The sequence below is a fragment of the Microchirus variegatus genome, assembly GCF_963457635.1.
Source record: "Microchirus variegatus genome assembly, chromosome: 2".
Taxonomy (NCBI): Eukaryota; Metazoa; Chordata; class Actinopteri; order Pleuronectiformes; family Soleidae; genus Microchirus; species Microchirus variegatus.
The window spans coordinates 34,416,153-34,437,043 of NC_139803.1; the positions used below are offsets into that span (position 1 = coordinate 34,416,153).

The 20,891-nt window shown below is 41.1% G+C and overlaps 2 protein-coding genes across 2 annotated transcripts; one reads left to right on the plus strand and one right to left on the minus strand.

Annotated features, from left to right (window-relative positions):
* Nucleotides 1-6,330: 6,330 nt before the first annotated feature.
* On the plus strand, nt 6,331-9,297 carry LOC310938187 (dehydrogenase/reductase SDR family member 7-like; the record flags this gene model as incomplete). The annotated part of the gene is made up of 7 exons (XM_083902653.1): nt 6,331-6,460; nt 6,815-6,967; nt 7,155-7,261; nt 7,520-7,759; nt 7,855-7,977; nt 8,081-8,293; nt 9,256-9,297. The coding sequence occupies 7 exons, from the start codon at nt 6,331-6,333 to the stop codon at nt 9,295-9,297; spliced, it is 1,008 nt and encodes a 335-aa protein (XP_083758779.1).
* A 347-nt stretch (nt 9,298-9,644) lies between these two features.
* Nucleotides 9,645-18,431, minus strand: pcnx4 (pecanex 4). The gene is made up of 11 exons (XM_083909856.1): nt 18,314-18,431; nt 16,809-17,583; nt 16,538-16,717; nt 15,561-16,096; nt 15,369-15,469; nt 15,118-15,240; nt 13,772-14,132; nt 12,249-12,352; nt 11,062-12,167; nt 10,790-10,976; nt 9,645-10,393 (listed from the first exon to the last, which is right to left on the minus strand). Exons 2-11 carry the CDS (start codon nt 17,504-17,506, stop codon nt 10,142-10,144), a joined length of 3,648 nt encoding a protein of 1,215 aa, XP_083765982.1. The 5' UTR covers nt 17,507-17,583; nt 18,314-18,431; the 3' UTR covers nt 9,645-10,141.
* Between the last annotated feature and the right edge of the window lie 2,460 nt (nt 18,432-20,891).

The following is a 20,891-nucleotide window of genomic DNA, read 5'->3' on the forward strand; positions in this document are numbered from 1 at the left end:
TCCAAAATGTCATTCTTCCTAGGACAAATGACATCACTTTTTCCATTCATGTGTATTGGACTTTTAATTTCAGATATCCACAATTACATTCTTCCTGTCCACAATGTCATTCTTCCTCGGACAAATGACGTCACTTCAGTGCGGTTTCATTACAATTACGGTAAATGTTATTACGACTAGTAACAATTGGATTGAAGATATCTGAAAATGGGAGTTTCTCCTTGTAAGCATCCTATTCTAGATATCCAGAATGATGTTATATCTGAAATCGAAAGCCCAATACGCATGAATGGCAAAAGTGACGTCATTTGTCCTAGGAAGAATGACGTTGTAGATATCTGAAATGACAATTGTGGAAATCTGACATGTTCTTTTTGATTAGGAACAATTGAATGACAGATATCTGTCATACATATCCAACCTAGCGATTAAATGTTAAAACGGCCACTTACACTTTTTAAGGATTTTTAGATATCTTAAATGTAGTTTTGACTAGTACAATCAAAAGTTGTAGATATCTTGAAATAACATTTCTACTAGTAAGAATGTTATTGTGGATATCTTTCATTACCTTTCTGACTAGTGAGAATAACATTTTGACGAGGAGAAATGCTATTATGGCTATCTAAACTTTAATTACCGATAGGAGTGTGGTTCGATTAAATGTTAAAACGGCTTGCCATAGTCTCTTAACTCCTACAGCACACACACACACACACCAGGTTTAGCCTGTAACAGATTAGTTTGTCTGACAGAGATTCAGTCTGTAGAATATGTGTAATAATAATTCATCTAAAATTATATTTTGGCTTGAACAAATATTGCGTCTTGAAATTGCAGTAAGCTGTATTGCGATTTAGATAAATTTCGATTAATTGTTCAGCTCCACACTACAGTATATGCCAAAATATGCAAATAACATTTACACAAAGCAAGCTGATGCACTTTTCTATGTTGATAAGAGTATTAAAATGAGGAAAAATAATGGTACAAAAAGAAATCCATGGACATTGAGAAAAGATAAAAATGTGTGATTAATCGCGAGTTAACTATGACATTAATGCGATTAATCGCGATTAAATATTTTAATAATTTGACAGCACTAATTTAAATGTTTCCATGCACATTTTTTTAGGTTAAGGGTATTTATTTTGTAAAGTCTTGTTTTACGCTTCAATGTCAGATGAAAAGGCTTCATTTGAATCTTCAGATTCTGTCCATTTGTCATTCACATGTATCTATAACATCTATATCAACATCTATAAGACTGTTAAGTATCTTATGAATGGTTAATAAAGTTTGGTTTGTTTCAATGAATCTACAACAACTGCCAAGCTATTTTAAGGATACATTTACACACAAAAAAAGGACAATGGACATTAGAGCTGAAACGATCAATCGACGAATGGATTATTAATGGATTACTAAATTAATCGTCATCTATTTTGATAATCGATAATCGGTTTGAAGCTTTTTTTATGATTAAAACAAGATTTATGATTGTTTTAGCTTCTTAAATGTGAATATTTTCTTTGCTTCTTTGCTCCACATAACAAAGAAATCATTCAAACTGAATCATTTTGGTTTGTGGACAAAACAAGACATTTGAGAACATCATCATTTCCAGGTTTGACAAACATTGATCAACGTTTTTTAACATTTTCGGACATTTTATGAACTAAGCGATTCATCGAGAAAATAATCTACAGATTAATCGATTACCAAAATAATAGTTAGTTGCAGCTCTAATGGACATATTCATTTAAGTCTTCATTCTAAATTGTAAACAAGTGAAGTGTAAACAAACCAATAGCAATAAATAACAAACAGCAAGACAAGGCACATCCTCGATATCTTTAACAAAACTAAAATTCCTCATGTCCCTTTTTTCTGTGGATGTGAAGCCTGATAATTACCAAATCAAAAAAAAATACAATAAAACCAGAGGTATTCCGTGGGAGTCTTTAAGTGGGGTGGGCAAATCTATTCCACTTCTTTATGAACACAATCATCAACTAACGGACAAATCACAAAACCTATGTGCTTTGGTGGGCGGTCCATCAATGGTCAATGTTATTTTTGAAAGTGCTGACCAGAGAAAAAAGTCCACACCGTCATTAAACATGTTCACAAGATGTTGGAACCTGTCCCGTGGAACAGCATGACGTGACATAATGGAGTCAATGTTGGAAAAAACAACATTGCCATCGTTCTGAAGTCAAGAATTAGAAAAGTAAAACTCCCAAAAAACATGATTGAAGTTTTCTCTTGATTTTGAAATAGGTTCCACATCAATTTCCCAATAACCACCAACTTTGGAAACAAGATGATTTGCGTAATTCACAGCTCAGAGGCAGGGGAAGTGAAGAGGGGCTGAAGAGTAAATGGGATATCCTAAAGGGGGATCTGCTGCCTGAACAGTTAAAGCTCACATAGAGTGGTCCTGTTGCACATATATGTTAGTTAGTCTACTTACATACATTAACTTGTTTTTATGGTCAAAAACCTCCTAGTTGCTGTAAACGAGCAGATACAAATCTGTCTTTTCTGATTCTCTTGTCAGCTGCGGTGTTTCAGACATAAATCTCACCCCCAGAAGACAGTGTGTTGTGATTGGCCAGCCAGCGTAGAGCCTTCCCAACTGTCTTGCGATTGTCCAGTACCTGGAAGTGACATAATTTGCACACCAGCTCTCAGAATCAAAGCTCCCCCCTCTGGAACGGTGGATGCACTGCTACTCATTATCAAAACATTGTTTAAACAGTGTTTAAAAATAGCTTCTTCACGACTCCCCACCACAGTCCCTTTTATGACTTTGACCCGGAGTCAGACCCAGAGTCTGAAGACACTGTCGCTCGTGAAAAACCTCCACAACGGACGTTATTCTACTTCTGCGGTTCAATGTACGCAACCGGATGCGCCCGGACTAGTGCCCGGAGCAGGAGGATCTGCTGTTCAGGAGAACCGCTGTTAACGTAACCGGACCGGGTTTTTTCAGAGATCTCGCTGAGCCCGAGATTACAATAAAACACAGTGTTCTCAGCAATGTTTGAACTGTTTGTTTTGAACCTTCAGGGCTTCGTAAACAAGGAAATGACGCAGATACACACCAAAAAACAGCGTTAATTGTAACTTCTGGTCTAGGTCCACTTTAAGTTTCTGAGCATGAACGGATGAGCTTGGATGCTGTAACGCTCCTCGTCATCATTAGTCGCATACAGGAGCTCCCAGGAAAGGTTTGCCCACTGGCCTCGTACCCCCTCACCGTTCAGGCGGCCCACCTGCACCAGCTGCTCCTGCAGGGACAGGACTCGCCCTGTGTAGGTACCCTGTGGACATGGACAGTCTCTAAGTACACTTTACTCATTGTGTTAACAAGATGTTTGAATTGTTAATTCAGTTGGACGAAAAACCGGACTTAAGAATAAGCAAACTCTTTATTAGTTTAGTTTAATTTGCATGTAAACAAGGTGCTCAACTCGTTCTGTGAGATCCCCCCCTTAGGGTTTTTAGCGTAAACGTGGCAAAAGCCTGTAGGTCTGCAAATGAATTGTTGCATCAGTTGGACGAAAAACCGGACTTAGAATAAGGAAACTCTTTATTAGTTTAGTTTAATTTGGATGTAAACAAGGTGCTCAATTCGTTCCGTGAGATCCCACCCTTAGCGTAAAAAACGTGGCAAAAGCCTGTAGGTCTGCACATATTGAACTGAGGAGGAAACCTCCTGGCAGCTCAAAAAGGTTAACAGTTTTAAGTTCATGGATGCAGGAAGACAACAAATCAATACCCAATCCTTACAAGCTGAAAGTGGGAATATAATAACCTAGATTAGCAGAGGTGGACAATAGTAGTTCAATTTAAACATAATCGGGTTCATAACGTACTGTTCTCTAATTATAAGTCTTAAATAACATTCATTGGGTAAAGTTCTAAAGAAATTTTATATTTTATGTGTCACGGTTTAGAGGGAATGTGGACTCGTCTGTGTCATTACCATAGCGAGGTCGTGCCCGAGAGAGAACAGGAAGGGTTTTTCCTGAAGGACGCTGTCATGCCAGCCTTTTTGCATGCCAGAACAATTCCTCAAGGGACTCCAGGGGCCCGAGGCTCGCTTGATCAAACAGGAGCTTGAAACTGAACCTGAAGTAAAAAGCATAGAGGTAGAACTCAAAAAAATATTGTAAATAAGCTCTGGTGATCAGAATGTGGAAACAATTGATTTTACCTGAAAGCTTGCAGAGACAGCTGATAAAGTTCTTTACTTGAGGAGAGCCATTCGAGTCCTTCTGTCCATGGTACATCTCCACAATAGAGCCTGTACACGTAACTGGGACTGGTGAAGGCAGACTCTGCCCCCAGTGAGATGAGACAAGAAAGTGCGACCTGAGCATGAAGTTCTTTCAACGCTTCATCCTCCTTCAGGGCTTTGGACATGTCCTCTAACGTCTCGCCCTGCACAGCAGAACACTTGAACAACAGTGTCTTATTATACATCTTATGTCTATGTCTTATTAGCTTATAAATAACAGAACACTTAAATAAGACTAAATGTCAGTTTTCAGAAAATAGACAAAATCTTGTGTGCAACAGAAAGTTATTAAACATGAAAGAACTACAAGGAAAAGGTTGCCGTCGATTCTAAACACTCACTTGCTTGCCAGCTCTCCTCCAGGAGGGAGATTAGGGATGCTCTCAGATGCTAATGTTCACATGACATGGACCTAATCTGGGACACCTTTATCCCCTTGCTTTTCGATGATCTCTGATGAATAAAAAAAATATATATATATATTTTAAATTGCTGCATTTTTTTGCATCAAAATTAGTCTTTAGAAAAGCCCTTGATTCTTTGTGTTATTTCAATACAGGGAACAGGCACTTCTATGTGTAAAATGGTGTGTGGTAAAGCGTAGATTTTATTCCCCTTTACTTGTGTTTACACTGAAGAATAGATGAGCAAGGTTTGTCTTTGTCAATACTGCAATAGCACACTGAGATGAAAACACTACTTTCCTGACATTGTGCTGTGATTATTATTTACGTCTACGTAGTGCTGTTCATCATGGGCCCTTCTCAACGAGTTTTTCTAAAGATTATTTTCTGGAGAAGAATTCTCCTCATGTGACTCAAGGTAAGTGTCTTGTCTGCTGTATAGTTTACATTGAGATTGCAAATTAAATTGATTGACACTATCTTAGCATTTGCCAACTTTACTAGGATTATTTTATTATCAATGATTAGGTGAAGGTCAAGTGGAATTAAAAATACAAAAGACTAAACTTTTCTCCCTTACCTTCTACTCTGGCTTCCACATACTTATCCAGCTCAGCCTCCCGTTTCACCGCTTCTGGTGATACCTTTGGGGCCCCGGGAAAGCAGATTAGCACAACACTCATATTTTCCCGGCTTCCCTGGCGATAAAGTACAAACCATAACATAATGTAAATGAACAATCTAGTAATGCCCAATCGCTATTCAAGCCTCGGCGCATATAAATCCTCTACGTGCTGTGGTCCCTCTTTCCGTACGACTGCGTTGCATTACATTATCTCAGCTGGCGTCATAAAATGTATACCCTGGCGTACTTTCGTGTAGATTGGTGGGCTTTGAGTGGCCAAGCCAGGGGGAAGCTGAAACGTTTATCCCAGCCTCTCCACTTGACAGGTTGACAGCTTGCTAGCTAACATTAGCTTGTAAGGAGCACAGAGGCACTGGGCGAAAGACCCGGATGTTGCAGGTTGCGTACTCGAAAACATGACATCATCCCTGAAGAGATGAGGCTGCTCAGTCTGCTGCACTGAGGACACATAAACCACATGTAAAACCAAAAACAGGTAAGACAAAAATAATAATAAAATAAAATCATTGAAAATCGAAATATCTTTGCCAAGGGTGACCTGACCAAGAAGTCAACAGCACACGTCATAATACATATTCGATGAGGAGAGGTTACAAAAAATGTTTTGTTTTTTTTGACAAAAACAGTAATGTAACAATGTGCAATGTTAGCATGACATTTAAAGTGTAGGTGTTGAGGTCACAGTCAGTATTTTATATATATATAGATATATCTATATATATCTATATATATATCCTCCTTTTCTTTTCTAACTTCCGCTTTGTACGTTTGAGTAGATATTATTTTGAAAATATTGGAGCGGAAGTGACGTCGCATTCGTCAACAATCGTCTCTGTGATTCCATTCATAAGTATTCACCTCATAGTTCAAACCTTGGGTCTTTTCCATCAGTGACAATTGACGTCGGAGCTCCTCGAAGACCTTCCGCAGTATTTCGTTTTTCGTTTGTGCAGCTTGTTGTGTAGTATAGTATGGACTGTTGTTTTGTGTCCGCGTTGGGGTATTTCATGCTACTTTATTTAGTGCTTCACTGTTTGTGTTTATTTTTCGCGGATTCAGACTTAACTCTGTTGTGGTACAGTGTGACAGGACGCAGTCCAGGTGAGTTATACACTACGTAGCACTTAACACAGACTGTGAAAAATGTCATGTATGTACTCTACTTCAGTGATATAACCTATAACCTTATAACCCTCAGGTGACCGGTGCTTTACAGAATATCAACATTACACACACACATCATTTCATAAACATACACCAAAGTATGAAAATATACAAAGAAAGAAAAGTGTCACCACACTACTGAAAAACAAATGTAGGTTTGCTTTGTGGACAAAAAACATTTGATGGTGAAATATTGATCGTCATTTTTCAACATTTTCTGGACCAAACAACAAATTTAGTAAGAATACTCAAATACTCATCGAGTACATTTCTGTGACTTGTGTTAACCAGAAACCAAGCTTAACAGACTGGTGGTGTGGGTCACTGGAGCGTCCAGTGGTATTGGAGAGGAACTGGCCTACCAGCTGGCAAAGTGTGGATCACGTCTCATCCTGTCTGCACGGCGTGAGGACGAGCTCAACCGGGTGAAACGCTGCTGTTTAGGTGAGAGAGCTATTAATACAAAAAGAAGACCCACTTAAAATTCAAGAATATGTTACACTGCAGTGTGATGCAGGTAGAACAATGAGAATCTATTGTAATCTATGTTTTTATTTCTGTTTGTATCACTTCCATATCGTCTTATTTATTTATACCCTAACCGAGTTAATTTCATCTTTAATTTTTGTAGAGCGCTCCAACCTGAAGGACGAAGACATTCTTGTTCTTCCTCTCGATTTGCTGCAGAGGACTTCGCACGCCGAAAAGGCCAAAGCTGCAGTCCAGCATTTTGGACACGTGAGGATCCGTTGCTCATTTCTAACTAAATGAATTGAGTCCTTCAGTTATTCCGTGTTTTGTTGTCATATTCTTATTCCTCCTGTGACTCCTTTTGTTTCTGGGTGGGAAAAAAACTGTGGGTAAACTTTCCTAATTTTAGAATAAAAAGAGGCTTAAGTTAGCCTTAAGAAGGCATTACCGACAGCAGCTTTACTTTGATTGTAAAAGCTTACTTCATATTGATTGAGTTGTCTCTCCTTGTCTCTGTTTTTTCAGATTGATGTTCTAATTAACAACGGCGGCCGGAGCCAGCGCTCTCTGTTCGAGGAGGCCAGTCTCGACGTGTACCAGGCCTTGATGGAGCTCAACGTTCTGGGCACGATATCCATCACCAAGCACGTGCTGCCTTACATGACGCAGAGAGGAAGTGGGAGCATCGTGACCGTCAGCAGCATCGCTGGCCTTATTGCTGCGCCACTGAGCACAGGATACGCGGCCAGTAAGCACGCTCTCCAGGTGAAGATTTCTTTTAGTTTGTGGTATTTCAGTATGTGAAATGAATATTTTTACAAGTGAGATGGATAAAGGTACTGTACATGTTTTGTCTTTAGGGATTTTTTAATTCCCTCCGAGTTGAACTGTCTGTGTACCCAAACATACTCATCAGCACAGTGTGTCCAGGGCCTGTGCAGTCACAGATTGTCAACAATGCCTTCTCAGAGGAGTTAACCAAGGTAGTTAAACTCAAACTAAAAGACAGCATTTTAGCTACATTGTGATCAATTTGGGAGTTTGTTTCAAGTCGATGTTTGTTTTTGTTTTTTTGCTTCCATCAAGTCTGTACAGAAAAGTAGCCAGGACCATAAGATGGCAACGAGTCGCTGTGTGCGTTTAATGCTGGTGGGAATCGCCAATGGAGTCAAGGAAATGTGGATTTCACAACAGCCCCACCTCATCCTTTTCTACATCTGGCAGTATACGCCCACATTTGCCTGGTTCGTGACAAGCAAGTGGGGTAGGAGCAGGGTGGAACATTTCAAAGCTGGTATGGTAAGTATTAATGCTTTGAGATAGGATAAGATTGTAAAGAAGACTGGATACTGACTGTGGAGACAAAGACCATCAAACCAGTTTTTGCATTGGTACATATGTGTATGTACAATATAGAAAGATAAATATTAATAAGTAAATAACCAGAGGTTATTCAACATGAGCTTAATATTTACCGTATATAAACTGTCAAACTATTACTGAAAGGTTCGGCCTCTCACAAAATTTACATGAAACACCATTCTCCCTATTTCAAGTGAACGTCGGAATTATTGTTGCTTAATAGGGTTTGAAGAACTGTCCTTCCTTTTGAAGATAGATAATCCGCCAAAAACAAATAATTCATTGCACTGAGAAATAATTTCCCTAAATTCAAGATGCATGTGCCCTCGATTTAAGTCACGTAAGAAGCTTCACATTAGACGAGACACCAACGAGTGCTCACATGCAGCAGGATCGTTGTGTCTGTTTGCTCTAACCTTGCTATCGCACACCGTGTCAGGTTAACCTTCTTGATTTTGAACGGTCGTCCCACCATGTGAACACACTGAAGGTATTTGAACATATGGCAGCCACAAAGCAGCTAGGGGGGGCTCAGCTGTCCCTGACCTTGCTCGACTCGCATAAGGAGACAGTGTCCAGGGTACGCAGTGAACTACACACCCCCGTGGTGTTGAGTGACTGACTGATTGTGTCTGGTGGCTTCTGCTCAACAGTGACGACTGAGGGGCCATGCAGAAAGGTCATTTTTCAAGCAGCCAGTCATGAGAGCGTCACACGCTTCAGTTAGGTCTGTGTTTTTGTCTCAAAAGGAGACATCAAACAAAACCCATCATCAGCGAGGCGTCTATGCAAGTTCATAAAATGTAAACGGCATGTAGCACAAAAAAAAAAAGATTTTCATGTCATTTCAATCACAGGTGTCAAACAGCAGTGCTAACAGATCACTTTTTCTTTTGCAGGATGCAGACATCTCGTTCTTCACTAAAGCCAAGAGCTCCTGAAAGCCTCGTCCTGAAGACATTCCTCATGTTTAAATGTGTATTTAAATGTTGTTTCCATGCAAATGTTTTAGGTTAAGGGTATCTATTTTGTAAAGTCCTTTTTTACACTTCAAGATGAAAAGGCTTCATTTGAATCTTCAGATTCTGTCCGTTTGACATTCATGTGGATCTATAACAGAAGCGCTAAAGACTGTAAATATCTTATGAATGGTTAATAAAGTTTGGTTTGTTTCAATGAATCTAAACAACTGCCTCTGCCACGCTATTTTATTATAAGTATATACATTTACACATAAAAAATGACAATATTTACAAGTGACAATGGACATTTTCATTTAAGTCTTCATTCTAAAATGTAAACAAGTGAAGTGTAAACAAACCAATAGCAATAAACAACACACACACACAAACAGCAAGACAAGGCACATCCTCGATATCTTTAACAAAACTAAAATTCCTCATGTCCCTTTTTGCTGTGGATGTGAAGCCTGATAATTACCAAATCTAAAAAAAATACAATAAAACCAGAGGTATTCCATGGGAGTCTTTTAGTGGGGTGGGCAAATCTATTCCACTTCTTTATGAACACAATCATCAACTAACGGACAAATCACAAAACCTATGTGCTTTGGTGGGCGGTCCATCAATGGTCAATGTTATTTTTGAAAGTGCTGAGTCAATGTTTGAAAAAACAACATTGCCATCGTTCTGAAGTCAAGAATTAGAAAAGTAAAACTCCCAAAAAAAAAAGACTGAAGTTTTCTCTTGATTTTGAAATAGGTTCCACATCAATTTCCCAATAACCACCAACTTTGGAAACAAGATGATTTGCGTAATTCACAGCTCAGAGGCAGGGGAAGTGAAGAGGGGCTGAAGAGTAAATGGGATATCCTAAAGGGGGATCTGCTGCCTGAACAGTTAAGTTTCTGAGCATAAACGGATGAGCTTGGATGCTGTAACGCTCCTCGTCATCATTAGTCGCATACAGGAGCTCCCAGGAAAGGTTTGCCCACTGGCCTCGTACCCCCTCACCGTTCAGGCGGCCCACCTGCACCAGCTGCTCCTGCAGGGACAGGACTCGCCCTGTGTAGGTACCCTGTGGACATGGACAGTCTCTAAGTACACTTTACTCATTGTGTTAACAAGATGTTTGAATTGTTAATTCAGTTGGACGAAAAACCGGACTTAAGAATAAGTAAACTCTTTATTAGTTTAGTTTAATTTGCATGTAAACAAGGTGCTCAACTCGTTCCGTGAGATCCCACCCTTAGCAACAAATCAATACCCAATACTAACAAGCTGAAAGTGGGAATATAATAACCTAGATTAGCAGAGGTGGACAATAGTAGTTCAATTTAAACATAATCGGGTTCATAACGTACTGTTCTCTAATTATAAGGGTTAAATAACATTAATTGGGTAAAGTTCTAAAGAAATGCTATATTTTATGTGTCACGGTTTAGAGGGAATGTGGACTCGTCTGTGTCATTACCATAGCGAGGTCGTGCCCGAGAGAGAACAGGAAGGGTTTTTCCTGAAGGACGCTGTCATGCCAGCCTTTTTCTGTCACCAGGCCAATGTACCAGTCCCGTTCATATTCCTCCAAGGTGCTGAACAATTCCTCAAGGGACTCCAGGGGCCCGAGGCTCGCTTGATCAAACAGGAGCTTGAAACTGAACCTGAAGTAAAAAGCATAGAGGTAGAACTCAAAAAAATATTGTAAATAAGCTCTGGTGATCAGAATGTGGAAACAATTGATTTTACCTGAAAGCTTGCAGAGACAGCTGATAAAGTTCTTTACTTGAGGAGAGCCATTCGAGTCCTTCTGTCCATGGTACATCTCCACAATAGAGCCTGTACACGTAACTGGGACTGGTGAAGGCAGACTCTGCCCCCAGTGAGATGAGACAAGAAAGTGCGACCTGAGCATGAAGTTCTTTCAACGCTTCATCCTCCTTCAGGGCTTTGGACATGTCCTCTGACGTCTCGTCCTGCACAGCAGGCCCAAAGCGACCTAAGGTAAACCGAAACCAGTCCTCAGGAAACAAAGGCCTGAGCTGCAGCAGGCGGGATGGTAGTAATGGTGCTGTCCTCCATCCCGTTGGTAGATTAAATACCTCTGATTGAGGGCAACTGAAGTTAAGATGAGGAACAGAGTTGGGACTCTCTCTGAAGACCTCTGTGCTCCTGCCATTATCGACTGCTGGCATCCCGATGCCCAGTCCAAGAGGCTGCAGAGGCTGCAAGGCAGAGAGAGCCATGTTTTCAAAGAGACTGTCCATCTCCACAGAGCCTGGCAGAGAGGCACCTGTCTGCAGGACTGTGTGTCCAGGTTGGGCCTCTGCAGTCACTAATGCCACTGTCCGCCTGGCTGGTTGAGGGCCAAATAAGTCATCTTCATCTGACCAATCCCCAAAGGAGGTCAAGCTGGAGCTGTCTTGTCTAAACCTGAGAGAAGACACATTGGATTCCACAATGACTGCCTCAGGCGGTTGGTTGCAGGTAGTCTGAGCCACCTGGGAAGACTGGGACTTCCTGCCTCCAACCCCGAGCCCGTCTTCACTAATCCAAATGAAACCTTTATGCCTCTGAACACAGTATCGAATGAGCAACCAGACCAGGACTTTGAGAAAATCATCCTGAAGTTTCCTCAAGTTGTCATGAGAGTCAATGATGCCAGAGAGCACATTTCGAGCATCAGAGTAGACTCGAACGGCAAGGGCAGCACAAGGGGTGAGGGCGTTCCCCCAGTGCAGGTTAAAGCCCTGAGTGAAGCCAAGATGTTCAGGGCGTTCAAAGGCAGCCTCAAACACCTCATCCACTCTCCGTGCCTCCACTGTGTGGCAAGATGTCTCCTGCAACTCCAGACCCTGTAACAAAGCACAGCCCCATGATGAAGTCTTGTGCACAGCTGGAGAGATTCATAGAAAATCAGAAAGACCCAAAAGCACCTTTATGTTGATGGTGCAATAGCCATATCCTCTCTCCAGGATCATTATCCAAACCATACGGTCCTGAAAGCGGCCAAGAAAATGAGAGCCGGGGGCTAAAGACCCTACAAAGGGGAAAGAAAACAATAAATCATCCATGTTTCCAACATGCTGGAGATGTGATGTGTAAATTGAGGGCAATGAATAAGGGAACACAGAACATATACATCATGCAACAGGGATGCCCATCCTTTTAATTTAGCATCAGCTGTGCGTCCCTGTGCTGCAGGGAGAAGTGTACATCACAGTAGTACAGGAAGGTCATGACACTATTTTAACTGGCTCACTGCACAGAGATCTAAATATCTCTATGTCTCTAAAACCTCACTAATTTTTTAACAGTGTGGACTTTTCATTTTTCCACAGCAGCAAGGTACTGATGAGAGCTTTTTCTAAGTTGACAGGTGCCTGTTTGGCTCAAGGATAATGTCATGTCCCATAATGACATGCAACCTCACCACATAATAGTTAGTGACATGCAAGGGAAACTCTTTTCCTGGCCACTGCTCCCCAGCCCCCAGTGTGAGTGACGCAAAATAACCACTGTGAGACTGCTCGTATCAACTTAAGGTGCTGATTGTGAATTATTCAGCCCCCAAACTTTATCCACATAAAAAAAAACACTAAGACATGACATCCCCTCCTAAATACTGATTCTCGACTTGCACTGTTTTCCCTATCAAGGATAGAACAAAATCATAGCAGCAGCAGCAGCTCAGTTTGGCCTAATAGTATTATGCAGTTAATGGTGTGGAAACATTTGGATGTAATGAATACAGATCAGAGCTTTTTTCTTGGGTCACTTCACAGAAGCTCAACTGGATCATGCAAGCTCACGCTGCCTGCAATAACATTCCTCTTAGAATTAAACCATACGAGATGATGCTTCTATGCGCTTTGATTAGCATAAGCCTGACTTGACCCATGGGAGAGGTCAGTCCCTGCTATCATAGTACATGTCAAAACAAACTTAAGTTAAAAAAAGTTACTATTCTGATGAGTATTCTAATACGGTTACATTTGAATAATATTCAAGGTGAATTAACTTGTAGCTTGTAGGTATAATTAAATGATATACAAAATATATGCAATTGGTCATTTTGAATCCTAAGTATATAAGGTTGGCATAAGTATGCTAACACATTATAATAAGTACACACTATTAGCATTAGTTAAGCAATAATAAATATTGAATTCATCATTCATAACGCATGAATACTCATTAGTATGTTGTTTATAAACACAGTTATAAATGTTTTACTCATGTGCTGAAGTGTTGGCATGTACTGAGCGACTGCTGGACACACAAACATAGGTGAGACAGCAGTCCCTTGTCAGTGATCAAAGAGCTTGTTGGTTGGAGGTGGATGCTGATTGGCTGCTTGAGTACAGCAGCTAGTACAGCAGCTATTTGGACACTGTTCAAAAAGATTTAAGGTAAAAACTCAAAATACAGGGGGTGATATCAAGCATGCGATACTAACCCAATGACCCTCTCGCAAAGGCCGTCCTTAGAGCAGCGGCCAGACTTCCACTCATCTGCTGGTAGAAGATGGAGTCTATACAGGGACAGGCCGTACCCACGGGCCCCGGCCAACTGCGCTGAGGTCTGGGAAATCCAACGAGGAAGATGGGGAGGGTGAAGAGTGGCAGCAGCGGGGCAGAGAGCAGAGCAGAGAGGGTCACCACTGCAAGCAGCAGTGGGCATATAGAAGCGTTCAGAGCCAAGAGAGTTCCCGCCGACTGACGCCGCTGCTTCTTCTCCGTCCAAGATGTCACCAAGACAGTCAGGGTGAACTTGAGTTTGGCCAGAAACTGGGTCAGTCTGTCAATCACAAGGCCAACCTGAATCAGAAACACAGAGGTGATCTCATTTTATTCATTTATTTGACACTTTCGGTAAAAGAAGAAAAACTTGAGTAATAAATATAACTATAGCTGAAACAACAAGGTGTTCTTAATGATATGCATTTGTATTTAACTATTTTATTCAAACAGAGATCTATGTGAAAAGGGTGCATCGTATTAGCAAGAGTGTACATTGGATTAAGCACTGTGGCTCAGATTTTAGCCAGTGCAGACTACAGAGGCTGTATGTTGTCATTCAAATGGCAAAAGAAACTAGCCTACGCTGTCGGGGGCCGACAGCAAGGGGTATATCCGCGAACTTGTCCAATCCTGAACTTTCCAATATACCCAAAGTATACGCACTCACACCTGCCACTAACTGTTTTAATTAATTATTAATAAATTCAACAAAATAACTGTTAAATATTATGATATAATGCGGACTACACTTTATACATGCTCAAAGTATCCATATAAACTCGATATTGAACACAGAATACCTTAACTCATACATTTCTCTCTAGTTTTTAATAAAACTAGTTAACCTATTATACCTTGTTAAATATTATGAATATTAAAATGCTAACCACACCTGCCATATCTTCAAAGTGTGAAAATGTCAATTCAATTTCATGAAAAAGCATACAATATGTTCAAACTTTCCATTCAATGCATTAATAAAGAAATGGAGGCTTAACTATTTTTTATATGATAATTAATACATTTATATTATAATGTAATAAATATTATGAATAAGTGCTAAATAAACCCATGATATCCTCAATGTGTCCAAATGAGCTCAATAATGAAAAAAATGCCTTAAAAAAATAAGAAAATTTAATCTCAAACGCCTTTCCAGTTATCGCGTTAATGGCTAAAATCTGCGGACGCTGACGATGACGCGGACGCGGGAGACCGATTCCATAATATCCGCGCGCGTTTCTCGCGGATATAATAAGGAGCAAATCAATGTGAATCTCACCAGAAGCAGCTGAACTCCAGTTCCCAGGTTGTCCCACCCTGGCAGCATGTTGTTTCCTGCTGTCAGTCGCACCAGGACCACCACCACCATTTGAAGCAGAGCATCTTCTGAGCTCTGCCACACCTGTACATGTGATTTAAAGTTTAAAAAAGACACAAGGACACATAAAACTTATCATTATTATAATTAAATATCAGCATGTTTTGTTCCCACTGATATTAAACACTGGACAGTCGTCACTGTGTACATACCACTCTAAAGGCTCGTGTGAATCCCACACTGAGGGCAGCCCTGTGGAGCAGCTGCAGAGATTTGTCCATTGACAAAAAAGCAACCATTGCAAATGGAGACACTATGGGGTGAAACACATAGGATTAAACACAATTATATTATTATAACATCAGAGAAAGATGATAATACTGGACTTGACCATTGAAGCTCACCGAGATAAAGCAGGACTCTTCTGATTGCTGCAGCTATGTATAATCCTCTATTCCTTTGCTTGAAAGTCTGTACACTGGACATCCCCTTCGGGTACAGGGGATTTAGGAACACCCCTCCAAACACATAGGCCCCCTGGATCTCTCTGAGAGCCCAGCAGAGGCAGAAAAGTATGAGGAGTAGGTAGCTGACAGGAGCCTGAGGTCCTATAACCAAGCTCTGAGACCGAGCAGAACCAAGGAAGTGATGCAACAGCCCCGCCTCTGCCACTGCCACAAGTAGCAGGCTCAGATATAGTAGCAGCTCCCTGCAGCCCAGGTTCCAGCCAAAAGAACTGGGAGGAGGTGGTGACCCCCCTGTGCGAAACGCATGGTCCCCAAAGGCTGCTGCAGGACCTCTGCAGAATGTGCTGACTTGGCTGAGGTCCAGGCTCAGCAGAAACCCCGTAGAGATGGAGAAGAGAACCACACCAAGTGTTGATGGGATGAAATAATTACACACAGCCACACCGGCAGATACACCAAACATCAACAGCAGTCTGTGGGAAAGCACACACACCAAAGTCAGGACTGATGATACACACGCAATTTTCACACTTGTCACTTCAGTTAGACCATTACAGTCGGGACTGATTACTCACTTTATGAGCAGGGTTTGGGATTAAAGTGATTCTGTAAGGATGCACGGGTATTATAGAAAGATTCAGACATACCAAAAATGTCGTCAGGTAAAATGCTATTTATGACTTCATATTCTAAATTCCAAAGTAAAATATTTAGCACAAATATAATTGATAGTAAAGTTAAAATCAATTTAATGTGAAAAAAGGGAACAGTTTACATCGTACATAACATTATGTTTGCAACCAATGTCAATATTTAAGACAAACTTCCTAACCATGAGCAAAGGCAGGAAAAGACACACCCGTAAACAGGATGTGATGATTTTGCCTGAAGCTTTTTTTTTTTTTTTAATGCACCTGAGGTTGCTAGACATGGGTGAGCCCCCTAAGCCAAACACAAGAGCCTGTTCCATGCCCCAGAGAAGCAGAGCATCCAGGGGAGGCAGTATACCCAGCGCCCACAGTAGAGGTAGGAAGAGGAACAGCACATGGAGAACTTGGCTGGCCAGTTGGAGCTCAGGGACAGAGTCAGAGAACCTAAACCAGAGAATGATTCAAGCAGAAGGCAGCAAGGAAATTCAGGAAGAAGTCTTAGATAATTAGACAACTTTTTTTTGCTTTTTCTCACCTGTCAGCCAAGTCAACAGCGATGAAAATAAAAATGTAGAGTGGCCGGGTGAGTGGCGTGATCTCGTATGTGTCCTGTGCTTGAAAAGTGGCCGTCTCTGTGGCCGTATTTACAATCAGGGAGTACTCCGCTATACACAGTGTCACCCAACTTAGGACAAAGACTACCACGGATACACCAATGCTGCCATAAAGAGCAGTCAGTCTGCCAAGGAACACATACCATGTTCCAAAGCCACAGAGTACCCCAGCAAGTACTGTATGCAGAACCACGTTCACTCCAAACCTCTTCCCAGGGGCAATGAATCGCACAGTCTCTGGGCTGACACAGTGGGTGAATTCCACTTCCTCCTCATCAACAAGGATGTTCGGTGCACCAAGTCTTTCCACTGTGCTACTCCTCCGTGCAGCATACAACGCCAAGGCCTGGACACCCGCTGCAGCCCCGAACATAAGCACACCAGAGAGCACTGCAGCATGGAGCTCCTGAAGCATCTGCAGCTGGCAAAGCAGAGTACCAATGCCTCCAAAAAGCCATGGCGCCAAGAACAAGACTGCCTGATTAACATAGACATATGGTGGGGCACAGTAACCCAACTTGAAGCGTGGACCCCCCAACACTGTCTGCGGGAAGCGCTTCCAGAAGAACTCCTGCTTGTATTCATTAAGAAGGGGCACATCTGGCCCCATTCTGACCATTCCCAAAGGGGTGGATGGTCATCTCCACACAGCCGAAGGAGGGCTTCCATTCATCGTCCCAGACACAGTTACGTTGTCTGCAATAAAACACAGCTTTAGTTAGGTAACAGAAGCAAGAATGCCACCAAACACAGAAGAGATGCAGTTATACAATGTTGTTACAATAAGTTGACTGCAGTGAAATACCACTATTGAAAATGTATTCCTGTATATTGAATATATTGTTTCATTCTTGTATTTGAAATCATTTTCTGAATGCTGCTTTTATTACCATAGACGTGTGAGAAGCCAAACAATGAAAACAACTTCACCACCCATCGGTCGTCATGAGAACATACCTGTAACTTAATATACCTTAACATATATGTGTGTAAATATGCCTGAGCATAATCAACGAGACTTCGTAGAGCGGGGATATTTTATTAACAAAAGCTTGAGTACATTTCCTCTAGGTTAATAATGGGTGGCACAAAGAGAGATAAAAACAGGAGCAACACCTACTGAGTTGCCATGAAAACACAACACAACACGCAGGCAGTGGCTTGTGCATGCGCTAACTTTGACTAATATACACGAGCTATTAGTGGTATATTTCGTGTCTCATCTCATAAAACAATTATAGGACATGAGCAAAAATCATGCTTGTCTAATGGACATTGTTATATGTTGTAGCTAGCTCTGTTATTGATAGCTAGCAATGCCCCAGCAAATATGATCTGCTTCGATACCCGTTAGCTTGCTATTACTACCAGGGGAATAACACAGTGTAAAGCAACCTTCGGTGTCACAGGTGTTACATTAACCTACCGTCATCAGCGCGGAGTCAGACTGCAGCATCGCTTTGTGAAATATATGGTGATATTATGTTGTATTGTAGGGAAACGAGCGAAAATCGCCAGCACTAACATTAGCTCAGCTGCTAGCTTGCTAGCCGCTAGAAAGCCAAGCAGCAACGTCGGCATGATTACGCGGACAGATCTGAGCCAATAGGAATGGAGAGGACACAAGGGCAAGGTCTCTGATTGGGACGCGCTGTATAAGCCCCGCCCATCAACAACACACATTAGCCGGGGAACAACAAATCCATGTATGTTGCAGAGGTGGAAAGTAATAAGTTACATTTACTGGCATTACTGCAATTGAGTAGATTTTTTGAGCACTTTAACATTTGTAATTTGTGATTGAGTGATCATTTAACTGACCAGCTTTATTTCCAGTAATAAGAAAATTGCATTATATTGCATTTTTGCAAATTGCAGTTGATTTAATGCTATACAAGAGGTGCACAAACTAGGGACACTGTTTTATAATATAACAACAATATTAGGTTACTCTTCTTCCGCAACACTTTTGGCATAGTATCTCAATCCTGAATTCACTGATTCAAAATCTGGATTTGGAATATTAATATTCCACACCAAATTGTTGTTTTCATGTAAATTCTAATCATATAAGCATGTTATTATTTACACATGTTGAAAGTACAATGTTTCTACTTAGAAAGGACGAGCACAAGGGGGAGGCCACACTATTAACACAATGACAGAGCTGAAGCGAGAGAGATTAAATTGTTGTTTTTACTCTTTGTGTACGACACAAAGCAGGAAACAATAACACCCTAACAATGGAAACGCTCGTCAGTTATGACATGTATAGCTCCATGTTTTCTCCAAAAGCTCCGCTTATTAAAAAAACATTGCTCCACTTTTATTATCAGCCATCTGAGAAGGAATAAGACGTCAGCGTTGTTAACAGAGAAACAAATGGAATATAAAATAAAAGGCTGATACCAAATTGTCTGATCTCAAAAATGCAGACAGTCTGACAGTTCTTTGAAAACTGATTGCGGTTAAGTTTACTGGCTGAGGATTCAACCTTCGGGTTTTTTTGTTATCAGATCACCTTTTATTTTTGCCATTTTAACCAACCGGCACGCTTTAAAGTAATGTGATAAATGACACACAAGTTCAATAATGACATAACTCTCATGCAAGTAGAAATAAATACCAGTTAAGATTGAATATGTCTGTGAATTTCTTTTTTCCCCTTCATTCTAATTGTCACTCTCACACCAGTCCTTTATCTGTATTTTTACTCTTTCTCTCCATTCGCTTTTTCTTTTTTTCCTCAAGGGAACCTCACAGGAAACAAATTAAAGGAAAAATGGCAAGCAACAGTGGTAACTCAATAACTGATTTCGAGATGAGCACCGCGGCAAGATTGATTTTGAGTAGAGGATGTATTTACAGGGATGAAAAAAAGATGAACTTGGGACGTTAATGTGCACCTTGTGACCACACAATAATTTATATTTTGATGATAACCTTCAGACAGTTGACAATAGCGGGCACATGAGATTGAATTAAATATAAAAATAAAAAATAAAAAAAACATTAAGTAAAGATGGTGTTGTAATTGTAAGGTCCACCGAAGCTCCTTCAAAGTTAATACAAACTGGTAAACGTGCAGTGTAACTGTGTTCGCGCATCAGCTATGCATGTGCATAATGCTTTAATAAGCACTGCAGCAGGGTAACGCAGTGTTATCCTCGGCATCAAACATCAATCAGTGTCCTCGTCCCTCTCACTTCACCTCCTACATCAACCCCCAACACTGGAACCTGAGTAGATAGTAGTGAAAACATGGTCCATTCAGCAATTATTCACAGAGTCTTGGACTAATGGTGCTCTGAATGCACAGACACAGCAAATGTAGGGAGTTAGTGGACCAGCAATAATAGCCCCATTCAGAGCATGTGTGTGTGCTTGTATGTGTTACCTCTTAAAGACATTTTCTGGCATAAACACTGACCTTGTCAAGACCAGGAGTCCACAAGGAGACCTGGTCCTGGTCCAAATGATGCAAAAACGTAATTTCTATCTGTGTAACTGTGCAAGTTTATAGCTAAGCTTAGGACTGTGGTTAAGGTTAGGCCCAGGCATGAATCAAATAAACAAATCACAAGTGTAGTGTCCTTAAAAGAATAGCTGTGCAAACCTTTATGTGTGTGTGTGTGTGTGTGTGTGTGTGTGTGTGTGTGTGTGCGTGCGTGCGTGCGTGCGTGCGTGCGTGCGTGCGTGCGTGCATGGACTTGGGTATCATCTATAACTGATTCACAAACATGTCAAATAATGAATCCAAAATACAAGTGTGGAGACAAACACCCCCTCTCCATCTGCCTCTCTCTCTCTCTCTACGGCTCCATATCAGGGCAGATAAAAACATAACCTGTCACATTCCATCCCATTAAACCAGCTACAAACCATGTGGTCGGAGCAGGGATTGGGGGGGGTGGGGGGGATTGAGAGAGGGAGCTGTGAGACTCAGTTCACTCAGGACTGATGAATAATTCACAATCTTTATGCTAATGTCATTTTAATGCTAA